Source organism: Paramacrobiotus metropolitanus, unplaced genomic scaffold (genome assembly GCF_019649055.1).
Source record: "Paramacrobiotus metropolitanus isolate TYO unplaced genomic scaffold, Prichtersi_v1.0 Parri_scaffold0000018, whole genome shotgun sequence".
NCBI classification, from domain to species: domain Eukaryota; kingdom Metazoa; phylum Tardigrada; class Eutardigrada; order Parachela; family Macrobiotidae; genus Paramacrobiotus; species Paramacrobiotus metropolitanus.
In genome coordinates, this window is record NW_026570238.1 from 974,191 (window position 1) to 986,444 (window position 12,254).

Consider the following 12,254-nt stretch of genomic DNA (forward strand, 5'->3'; position numbering starts at 1 on the left):
TTTTGACAGTTGCCGGCTAGAAATAGCCAACGACTGTTTTCTAGCGTGTATGCAAGAACACGGTATCTTCATTAAAAAGGTCGACTTTCTTATTATACGTAGTCTTTCTTTATTACTTTTAGGTACCATTTTAGAAAACGACAATTTGGAATATTAATCAGCATGTTTTTATTTCTGAACAAGTTACAACGAATTTGAGCCATTGGCATGCACAAAGAACGCAATATACAATAGAAACAGCGTACGGTACAATTTCGAATCCACTACATTACACATAGCATCTCAAATTTCTACACGGGCCCAGTAATCAATAATTATTCCAATACAATATGTATTCAGAAGAAGTATTATAACATTTTTATAAGCCAGTACGTCACCATGATGCCCTTTCCCTGAAACGTAATTGTATGCTAAACTTCTGTGCTTTCAAATTACATAAAATCATAAGAGGCACCGAGTGCCTGTCCATACTTTTATTTCCACGGGACCTCGCTTTTCCATAATAAAACTTCCATTATCTTCCAATAACAGATAAGTTTGCTCGGAAATGTGAATTTTGTTCGCTGTGGACAGAAGACAAAAAACACAGCCGCACTTTGCGATTGCTTTATTCGACTAGTTCTTTCGAAAATGCAAACGAAAGCCTAATTCGTTTACGTTTAATACGAATACGTTAAAATTCTATTCATATGTTGTAAATCTGAAAGAAAATATTTTTTGAAGTCAAACTTACCCTCTCCCGAAGATTCCATGCGACTGGCAGTGTTAACTGTGTCTCCAAATCTATGTACACATACGAAGAAGTATAATTATACAGGTGATACATTCTTAAACTACGAAAATTACGAGCTTACTTAATAACCTGCACAATGAAGCGTATCAAGTATATGACTAAACAAATTATGCAAGCTTTACTAAATTAAGTTAAGAGGTAGACACTTACAAGCAGTATCTCGGCATTTTGAGGCCCACAATACCTATAAATATATGCGTGTTTATCTGGCAATCCACATAACAAAAAAGGCTGCGCTGCGCTACACATTAATTAAATGATTAATAAATATTAACATATTAGTCATGACCTTGTAGTATCTAACAGCTCCTACAAATGCTGAGTGTGAATTTTTGTTTGTGTTTGTGTGGCATTTGAACGGCAAGAAAATTTTACAAAACTGCTATCGCTTTCTAATTAGTTGATGTTGCGGAACCATTTAAGATATTAAAGTAAATTAAAAAATCGACTTCAATTAAGTTTATGAAATCAAAAAGCATGGACTTGGAAACCCATGCCTTAAACAGTTTATAGGGGGACCAAATTCTTACTGCATATAACATATTAAACAATTCGGTGTGTGGGAATGACCATCGGTAGCTGCAGTCGCAGCAAATAATGTTAATTATAATATTTAACATTTATTACCAGCAACACAGGGACCAGAATGCACTCCAATGCGAACTCGCAGAAGTTCATGGGATTTTTGCGGTACTTCGAAATTGCTTATAGCTTGGACAACTTGTAAGGACATTTTGGCTATTTCAACGACGTGACGGTTACCATTTCGCACCGGTAGGCCACTGCACACCTAAACGAAAAATATGGGATGCTGTTGTTAGAAATTGTAATTAAAAATACCAAGTACCATAATATTACTGGTTTAGAAAATATGGTGTCTCTGAAAATGAACTTTACCATGTAGGCATCGCCGATGGTTTCCACCTGTGCATGTGCAGAATAACAGAATACACGTTTAGATAATTTTACTTGTAGCAGCAGGACTCTTTCAACATTGTGCAAACGCTACGTAATCAAGGTTACAAACAATTACGCACTTTTACCAGTTTATGAGCTGTTACTGTACCTTGTAAACATCGAAATGCTCTATTACGGCATCGAAAACAGTATACAAATTATTGAGCAACTGAATGACTTCCTGAAAAAACAGAACACGCATTCACATATATCATTTCGAATTTGTAACCAAACTTGAATTCGAGGCGAAGTTGGAACCCGTAAAAATTACCATTGGGGTTCCGGAAGCAGATATTTTGGTAAATTCAACAATATCACTGAAGTAAATGGAAACGGATTCATATGCTTCAGGGTTGACGGACTGGCCTTTTGTCAAAGCTTGCGCTACACTCCTATAAAAATCTGTCAGGATTCTAATGATTTCATCAAGCCGAAGTTTCCGTACTTGGGTAACAACTGTCCGAGCAGTTCCTCTGATCGTCGCTTTTCTTCCATGAATTGGTCGGTCTTCTCTGCCACTTGTTGCTGCAGTTCTTCGGCGTACTCTTCCATCCGCTTCAACAAATGATCAACGATATTATCGCCTACTTTTCCAATAACCATGTGTAGGTTCTGCTTAATCTTGACAAAGGACGGCCGCTCGGTTGGGTACTCGGACCAGCAGTTTTCCATTAGGCGGTATAATTCATTGGGGCAGGCAACACGAGGCACGCGGGGACGAAACGGCGGATCCGTGCCCTTTTGTACCTCCATGGCGATCTCGTGTTTTGTTAAATCCAGTGCATAGTTATCGCCTGGTGTTTCATAGGCCTCGCCACGAAGTATTATTTGTTGGAGAATAATCGCAAAGCTGTACACATCACCTGCAAGAGAAAAAATATAATAAACGACACGACTGGTAGAGAGCGGTGGCGTCAAGGCTGTAGTGACCTTTTTGAGATCCCTTGGGAGGCATCTTCCCACGAAGCAACTCTGGAGCCCTGTACAAAAGCGGCTCATAGTCTCTTTCTTTGTCGCTAGCTTGTGGGGGAAGCAGCAATTTCGGATCTCGTAACCGCCACAAACCAGCATCCGATACTTTCATGGCAAAGCGTCGGTCGACAACACATGTCAGAGCGGATAACGCCCCGTGCGATTGGATGGTTGAGAGGTGAAGATAATCCATACCCTGAAGTAACAGAAGCCACAAAATTAATAGTGGCACACACCATCGCAAAAAATTGATTATCTTCGTATAAAGGCCGAAAAGCATGATAATCAAAACAAATTGATAATAAAATAATTAATAATTATCGATAATCAATAATTATAATAATTATAATCATAAATTTATATTTATTGATAACCAAATCAATAATTATTGAACGGTTGATAGATATTACTCCCTAACATTGTAAGTTAAATTAGAGTTAATTTGTCGAATTTAAATCGCCTGCAGTGAAATTGATGCAGTGGTAAGTCAATTGTTTAAATATTACAACTGCACCTGTGATCGTACAGCACCGTCACAGATGCAGCGGATGATATACTGTACATTTTATAATTATCGCACACCGTGGCGTACGTAGGACGATAATCATTCGCCGTGAAACTGATCGCGCTAATTTAAATGTCACACTAAGCGGGTCGGTCATCTATTGCTTACAATGGTGATTCAGTTCACCGTTCGTCGTTCGAAATACCTAACTGACCACAAAGACTTGACCTTACCATAACGATATCCGATATGATGGAATTTTTGAAAGACCAATCCAGACGGATGGCGTCCGATGTCAAGACATCCTGGATACTCCCGTGAGATGCTAACTCGGCCACAACGTGCATGCACACATTGGATGGTGACACGGCGATACCAATAACCTTGTGAATGTTGTCATGCACGCACTCTCTTATCTACCGTATCAAATTATACAATAATTGTTGGGTTTCGTACGCAATTTTTTGCAACATGTACCATTGTGCAATAACGAATGCTCCTTAAAAGGCTAATAAGTGTAGATATGTATACCGGAAATCAGACAAACTACTGCAAATGGGCGTACCAGTCTCATATCGTCTACCATTTCACTGGCCGTTACAGTCACAATTTTAGAGATGTCACGAACGGCTACCTGTATAATCCATATCCATAATGTCTTAGTAAAAGATTTAAAGACATGTAAGCAGTTAAGCAAATTTTTGTAGCGCAGATTAACGAAGCTGTATACCATAACTCCCTGGTAAAATGCCCGGTTATCAAAAAAACTCCCAACGAAAGATTTGTTTGACCGGCTTCGTGTGCTTTTTGACCCGACAGCTTCCGATTTCAGCTGAAAACAGTGCAAAATTAATTAAGCTTAAACTAGAATCATAACAAGTTTGACCATTTAGGCCTATATACCTCAGAATTTCTGGAGTGAAAGGAAGCAGCTGGACCGGTAGGATGAACTTGCAGTTCATCCACCAATATCTTCCACCAGTACGGATCGTAAGGTCCTGCTTGAGCTCGCCTAAACAAGACACGCCTCGTCTTTGTTACGATGTGCAGTGTACTCTGTATACATAGTACTGTACAAATTGAACAATTACCGGTGCACTGAGTAGACTATTCCGCCAATTATGCCGGCTAGTGCCAAAAGTGGAACAATAGCAACCACGGCAGTCAGGCCACCATTCCAGGAAGACACTACAAAGTAATTTTGTTTGCAAATTCAAAATACAACTGAAACCATAAAATGTTTACGAACTTAGGGCTTGACAAACAATAGCTTCCCCTTTAAAGCCACACCATGGGACATCGGGTGGTGGTGTAGAGCGATTGGGCCACTGTATTGGCGCCAGTACTTGCAAACCCAGATCCACATTGTATTTCAAGGAAGGCTACAAATAATTGAAGGAGTATGTATTTACAGGAGGAAGCATGAATTTTATGTGGATCAAAATGAACAGCTGTATATAACTGGGGCTTTTAATGCAGTTGAATATCATATAGAAGTACAAGCAGATATCTTACGTCTGTAGTCTGTACATAAGCGCATAATGACTGCGAAAGACGTACATGTAAATTATTTATGACTAACTATTTATGTACATGCGCCTAATCAATCATTTACTTCCGCTTTCACAAATTAATAACTGCTAGTACCTCGTGAACTTACTCTGAATGCACCTGTAACTTCGTCGAGATCTTTCAGGACATAATCATTATCGCGGTCTCCAAATTTGTCCATGTGGAAGTTTCCACTTAATTCGCTTGTATAGTTAAAATTCTTGAACGTTTTAGCAACCAGTTCTCCATTGCTTACGTTAGCCTCTTCAATCCATAATTTTTTTATTATTGTCCCATAAAGAAAAATTGCTTCGTAGTAGCTGGTCACAACGGAATCGATCTGTAGAAAACAGTTTAGGAGAGTTACTAAACGTAATTCATTTAGAGCAGTCAGACCATAGACAAAGGCCTTTGACCAAGATCTAGAGTTCTGCTAAAAAAAAGAAATTCGGTTTAAAACAAAGAACGAGAGAGAAGAAAAAATAAAATAAAGTTTTTTAAACGATATCAAAAGCAAAAAGTACACCAACACAAAAAATTTCGAAGTACTCGGACGTATACAGGAACTTTATAACATGCAACCCATTAATCCACCTTCAATTACTAAGTGCTTATTTTAAATTTGTACTTCTGTATTATGGCATACCGGTTCAAACATTCCAAATGTGTAGTTAAATTTTTCTTGTGATCGAACTCTCACTTTGGTGGAAAATACTTCGAATGCTGGGCTTTGTCGTTCGATCAAAGACAAAACAAACAGTGAATCGTACGCTTCTCGGGCTTCCTGTATAATAAATATGTTAAAGGTCAAAGGTATGCAAAAAAACGGATAAGTATCAAAGTGCGTTACTCGTTTGGGATACAGCAGTATCATGTTTAAGCACACTGTCTCCAGTGCATATCATCGCATATGGCATTAATAGCCTTCTCTTCCGTTCATATGTGTTCTTCTTTAAAATATATTTTCGGTATATGGTTGAATGCTGGTATCAGAGGGACTTGTACTGTCTTTGGAGTTGTTATATTTGCATGAACTCATTTTAGCTTTTTTATCGTTAAGTAATATTCTCCCACGTAGTCTGTACGCAGTACGAAGTATGGGTAAACCGTTAAACTATCAAGCTTTCAAATTTTTGAACAAGTTTAAAGGAAAAGGATGAAAACTGTTAAGTAACGCGAGTAGTAATAATTTTTTACCGATAATAAATAGGAGTTTTCGCAAATAAATATTATAAAAATTATGTTAAAGCGATGAGAATACGCAGTGAAAATAAAGGCACTGTGGAAATCTATTGGGTGTAACCGTGTAACTATATCATCTTTCGCGTATTCTATTGTATTCATCGCTAATCATGCATGCATACGTATGGGGATATCTTTAATATATTTAAGTTATACAAGGCAGAACCGTCTTTCTAGCAACTGTCACCTTTCCAAGCAAATGAGGCGTCATACCTGATCATTAAGCTGCCCGGTCTTCCAGGTGTACGATCCCCAGTAATTGCTGGGAAAGAGTTCTATAGCAAAATATACGTAACTTCCGTCCGTCATCCCCAGCCTCTTGGCTTTCAGCTGGAGAAAAGAACGTGTGCGTAACAAATACTGTACACAGGCTGTTCAAAAGACGTGTGAAACTTACCATAAAATCACGGACAATCGTTGCGTTAAATAAAAGAATGAACACTACAAGGAGAGAAACGTGCCGATCAAACGATTATTGTTCACCTCCGGTCGCGGGAAAGTAATATAAGGGGATCTTCCCGTAATTAAACAATAAGTATTTCCTTACATCAGTATCCCAAACTGCCGCGTAATTATATGTTGGTGAGATTGTACTGTCAATTTAACCAAGATTTGCTAAAACAAATCGAGATGACTTCGGCTATGTACTTTGTAGTCTTACAAATGAACAATCCGAGCCACCATATCCCAATCGCTATATAGATATGAAACAGGGTACGTATGCAAAAAGGACCTTTACCTCTGGAAGATGTGCTGGCTTCCAGCATACGATTGACGATGCCGGCAGAATCCAATAAATTAGACCCACTACTGAGGGACACGAAACGGCTATGTAAACTAATATTTGGACTGTACTTATCGAATGACGCTACGAAAGCGTCACTTAATTCATGAAAAAAACTTTGACTGTCATCGGTGAAAACCGTTGTGTGTAAGTATCCCCAGAGTTGCAAAATTTGAATCAATGAACTGCAAACATCATCAAAGGTGTAAGACGTCCTGGCCAAAAACTTGTATGTATCTCGCGTTGGTCCCGTAGTTTCCAGGCCAGCTGCAGGGATTGCAATAAGGGGTACCTTGTAATATTCCGCAAAACTGTATAATGCATCAGCATTATTTCCACAACCTACCACAAAATCAGTATGAATTATGCAGTGAATATTTTGAATATTCTTTTAACAACGATCTCGCTGAATTCGCTACTGATACATAATATTCGACTGGATAAGTAGAGTTTCATGTATATCAGAAACGGTGGTGTTCTGTCGGAAGAAAACGCGAGCGAGCTGGAAGCGTCCAAACAATTCCCGAGTTATCAACGTTACAAGCAGGTTGAATTATATTGGGCCAAATTTGGCTATCTACTTTAGGTAATTAAAACATTGTGTTTTTACTGTTTGCTGTATCTTGTGCAAATGTGATTCACATACCGGCACCGATATAAAGATTGCACGTGACCCCTTGCGTAATAAGGGATAATCCACCGGAAATAACGTCCTGCGCCGAGTCACAGGTATCACCGCCGCTCCTGAACCAAACAACGAGCTGCATATTTGCCGGCGAAAGGATATAGGTATTAACATTTTCCACTGCCAAGTCCAGCGCAGCTGCTGTTCTGCGGTAACTAAAAAACTGGTCCAGTGCCTCCTGTAAAGGATTCTCAAGTATCAAACACACATTTAGATTACGCTTGCGAACAGAGCCGGTATCTTCTGTCCACGACTGGACATATCCCACTTGTGGCAACACTGAAAGGATGAGATAACCGAAGTAACTAATTAACCAGAGCGGACCACAGAAGGCATGTAAGGCATTTCTCATTGCGGATAAATATCGATGGTCATCTGTATAAGGTCATATTCCGAAAGAGTACATTCGTTTGCTGTTATATTACTGCAGGTACTAGATGCACAAATTCCCAAAGCGCAGCATCAGTCGGCACACAATGCCTCTTCTTGCAGATGTTTTCACAAGTGCAGCAGAAGCTGAAGACGTGCGCACACACACCGGCATCCACATCGATCCAAAAACTAAATCGATCAAACAATACTCATTTTAATAAATTTTTCAGACAACCAATTATGCACACAAAGCATAGCATAGTAAGTGTACCTTCCGACAAAACGAATGGCACTGCATTTGGCAGTGCGGAAACAATTCATGCATGATATGTTGTAAGTCCAGAATCGCCCAATATTCTTCACTACAGAGCCGCTGCTCGTTTGCCTGGCTGTCCCAGGTGTTTCTAGTGGGTCGTCCTTAGGTTTACAGCCAGCCACTCAGCGTCCCCGTGATGACAACGCCACACGTTAAACTGGGAAAGGCCATGTCCTGGTGATTATCCGGCTGATCTTGTTGATAGCTGCATCCGGTAACTGAGCTGATATGCAGCCTGTGTTGTATTGTCGAATAATGACTGCATTGCTGACTGCTTCATGGCGATTTTTACACGTGAGTAGAGTGACCAGCGTTTGGGCGCCAAAAACACCCCAGGGGGCCGCGCAGTAACACCTGCCGGCAATTATCTATATAATTAAATTTAATTTAATTTAAACAATAGATATACGCAATTTATACTAATTTAATTAGATTACGTAATTCATTAGCTTAAACAATGGCTAATTTTTAGGTTTTTAATTAACGAAATAAAAAATACTAGTGTACAGTAAAAAATACGGCCACTACACCTGCTTTATTGAAAAAATTCCCGCTGCTTTATCCCGGTCACCAAAATACATGAAACAATCCCCGTACCACATTTGAAAACATCACCCCGTACCACGCACACAGCGTTTAACACGATCTGATCCCGGTACCGCGCGTATAACAAAAAACAACAAATCATCCCTGTCACCACGCGTACACATAACACGAAAACAAATGACACAGCAACCACTCCGATGCATTAACAAAGCAAAACAAAACAACTACGCATCCACGCATTCCGAATTCCGCGTTCCGGCCACATCGCAGTTCCGCTCAACGTCCTGTCAACAGTACAAATATTAGTGAAAATTAAAACGGTGACATTTTCTTTAAATAATTAGGTAGTGGAACGCGTACATGTTAGAACAAACGTTGTCGATTATGGAACTGCTTCGCAGTCATCTCGCCGGCTGGCACGCGAGTGATGTTGCCGTCCACAGCAACGACAACACCGCTTGGCTTCCGAACGCCACCCAGCAACTGCATACCCTCGGCGGGACCCTCCGCTTCACGGGGCCGGATGAAATCAATGCTGGCTGAAAACATAAATAACTGCGGCTCTGTTATACACTAAAGTTGTAAAAATAAAGTACCGTTGCTTGGTTGGTCAGACGATGCCGAAGACGATGATGACGAAGGATCTTGCGCAGCGGCTGGGCGCTGTCCACTACGTGCAGCACGTTCTTCAGCGAAGCGACGCCGGTGTGCCGCTATCGCACGGTCATACGCTACAAGTGTTAACAACCCATAGAATGTACATTTGCTTGAGTGTGTGTGTGTACGCGTTCAACGCCTTACCTCTGCGACTTGCCAAGAACGATGGTGAGCACGCTGAACCTGGCGGGCCGATGGCTATACGATGCTGTGGACGTGGCGTTGGCGGCTGGCTGGGGTTCACCCCATTAGGTCGTCCCAGGCAGATACGTTTTGAGCCTCCGGCACCACGACGCACTGCTAAACACATGAATGCAAAGTTATGCGTATGTGCATGGTATAGTATTTGTACTCAGAATACGGTACCTGGTTGAACAGAGCGCGGTGGGGTTGGGCTTGGTGTCCGTCGATGAACCGGTGCGGTTGTTCGTGTACCGCGAGATCCGCGCGCTCCACGTGCTGTACGTCCACGTCGTGCCCCACGCGAGCAGACGGCAGTTCCCGGGGTTCTACTTGGGGATCGAGTGCGCTGCACTTCAGCGGCAGCCGTACGGCCGCGGGTCGACACACCTTTTCCACGCCCACGAATGGCCCGTCCAGGCTGCATAACACGTCCAAGCGTGCCTACAACAAAACAGTTCTGTGCATAATTAAGAAGTAAACGCAGTAGAATACCTACACGAAGTCGGACTGGTCGGGGTCGGCGCGACTTCTTCATCTTCGTCAGACGACTCCAGCGCCAAAGGACGCTTCCACCCAGCGTGGCCGGTTGGTTTCACGGATACGGCCGTTGCAGAACGCTGTGGTGCGGCAGCTGGTACATACAGGTTTTGGCGGCGCTGTTTCTGATAGTTCAGATATTTAGCCAGGTTACCGTCTGGGCTGAACCGTGGATCGTTGCGCAAGTTCTCCTCCCGCGCATACTGGACAAGGTCAAGATCCCGCGGCATGACGGTTACGCGATTCGCATGATCAGCTGCTGCGGCGCCCTTCTCGCAAGTCTTAATAAAGAAGAACTCCATCTTTTCCTGTAAAGCAAATAGCGCAGCGGAGTGGATTGAAAAGTCAGGGCGCATGCTTTCCATGATCTCCCGCACGAGGCGCTGAAATGCCATGCGACCGCAAATTAACTCAACAGAATTCATTCTTTCGCGAAGTTTTCGCATGGCTTCGCGTCCAAGTCGGCGGGTCAAAATGCGGTCCGAGTCCGGCGCACGTGTCGACGAGCCAGCTGCACTCACTGCACGCGCACCACTGTCAGCAGTCGTACCACTGGCACTACTATGTGGTGCATCTTCGTCAGGTTCCGCGGCATCGGACTGCACAGCGATGTCCATACCGTCCTCGGGCTCCTCTCCAACACCCATTTCCTCCAAATCCGCCCGGTTGGCTGCCGCGTCCGCTTCGTCTGCTCCTTCATCGCCGGCTAGCTCCACACTATCAACCGCTGGAGTACGAACCGCGCTTATCATACGGTTCACGGCCGCCAGTGTGCTAGAAAAAAAAATCGATTTTGGTCAGCACTTACTGTAACGTACACGATTATGCACAATGACTACCAAATTCGAATATTTCATTTGCACAATTGGAAGTTATTGCACCGCGTACTGTACCTCATCGACGACTCGTCTCCGGTCTGTGCGGCTGTGTGTGGCTCACTGTGTCCGAATGTGCCGGCTTGGGGCTGTGGAGTGGCATTCTCCTCTTCATCAGAGGAGTCGCTGTCCCCGATGTCCGTGGTCAGTGGTTTACCAGTCTTACGACGAATCACATGCTCCGTAGACGATGGGGGTGTGGTACGGGGTAGCCCGGTTGAGACGGGCAGCAGCTCCGGGATCTCCATGGAATCTTCCATCTTCAACAAAAAAAAAGATATTAATACTCATTAACAAACAAAATGCACCGAATACTTGCTCTAAACCGTCCTATACCATAATTGCTGTATATGAGTACAGTATATGTGAAGAGTGTAAAATTTCGAATTTGGTAAGCAACTTGATCTACGAATACCATAACTAGTATGAAATGCCAACCAAAATCGAACTTTTATTTTTTCAGCAGAATCTGTACAATAACCATGTTTTTACACCTCAGAATACGTCGCTATCACAGTAAAATGCACCGAATACTGCATCCTACATTACAACCTATGTATAAGTACAGTACATATGAATAATGTAAAATTTCGAATTTGGTAAGCAACTTGATCTACGAATACCATACCAGAACGTGATGCCAACCAAAATCGAATTTTTATTATTTCGTAAAAATCTGTACAGTAATTATTTTTTTTTTACACCGCAGAACGTAACATATCCCAAAAACAGAAGATCACATTATCAAAATGGAAGCGCAGACATCAGAGATTCAAACTACAGAATCTGTACAGAAACAAGTATGTACAAAACTGAAACTAATTTGTACAAAAAGCATATGTACAGTAATTAAAGGTCGGTATGCTCATTAACCACCGACATGATAGCGTGGGCTACAGGAGCGCAACGACGCTTAAGAAAAACCACTGCGCTTGATATGGCCGCAATCAGGGTAATTACGCCGATGATGGCGAAAACGACGTTGGGCACATTGAACGCGCTGTCGGGCTCGTCGGTCGGCGGCTTGGTCATCGGTGCCGGATCATGGTTCGCGGTGGTGGTTGACGCGGGTTTGCTCGGCGATATACTCGTGCCCGAATCAGTCGTGTTCAGCGGCACGGTCGTTGTGGCTGTGACGGGGAGCCGTCCACAGTCTGATAAGACCGTAAAGTTGACGGTCGCGGGCTCTCCACAATCCAGGATCGGATTACCACGGGCATCGAACAGGCGCAGCCGCGGGAAAAATCGGGCAAGAGCAGCGTACGGGACACTATACAGC

The 12,254-nt window shown here is 42.5% G+C and overlaps 1 protein-coding gene across 1 annotated transcript; it reads right to left on the bottom strand.

The window, feature by feature from the left end:
- Positions 1-247: 247 nt before the first annotated feature.
- LOC129585851 (atrial natriuretic peptide receptor 1-like) lies at positions 248-8,532 on the bottom strand. Its single transcript, XM_055478735.1, has 23 exons — positions 8,133-8,532; positions 7,451-8,050; positions 6,760-7,146; positions 6,418-6,461; positions 6,234-6,350; positions 5,425-5,562; positions 4,888-5,118; positions 4,477-4,609; positions 4,319-4,415; positions 4,131-4,239; positions 3,958-4,059; positions 3,793-3,861; positions 3,461-3,643; positions 2,681-2,918; positions 2,196-2,613; positions 2,022-2,142; positions 1,860-1,931; positions 1,691-1,717; positions 1,421-1,583; positions 944-977; positions 734-783; positions 472-563; positions 248-392 (listed from the first exon to the last, which is right to left on the bottom strand). The coding sequence occupies exons 2-23, from the start codon at positions 7,839-7,841 to the stop codon at positions 348-350; spliced, it is 3,261 nt and encodes a 1,086-aa protein (XP_055334710.1). The 5' UTR covers positions 7,842-8,050; positions 8,133-8,532; the 3' UTR covers positions 248-347.
- Between the last annotated feature and the right edge of the window lie 3,722 nt (positions 8,533-12,254).

What these genes read in the sequence shown, in the direction of transcription:
- LOC129585851 (XM_055478735.1), bottom strand. Translation starts at nt 7,841, where the DNA reads ATGAGAAATGCCTTACATGCCTTCTGTGGTCCGCTCTGGTTAATTAGT. An exon ending in CATTTGGAATGTTTGAACCG is followed by an intron (nt 5,119 to 5,424) that starts GTATGCCATAAT and finishes TGTTTTCTACAG; the next exon opens with ATCGATTCCGTTGTGACCAG. An exon ending in GAGGTCCCGTGGAAATAAAA is followed by an intron (nt 393 to 471) that starts GTATGGACAGGC and finishes ATTACGTTTCAG; the next exon opens with GGAAAGGGCATCATGGTGAC.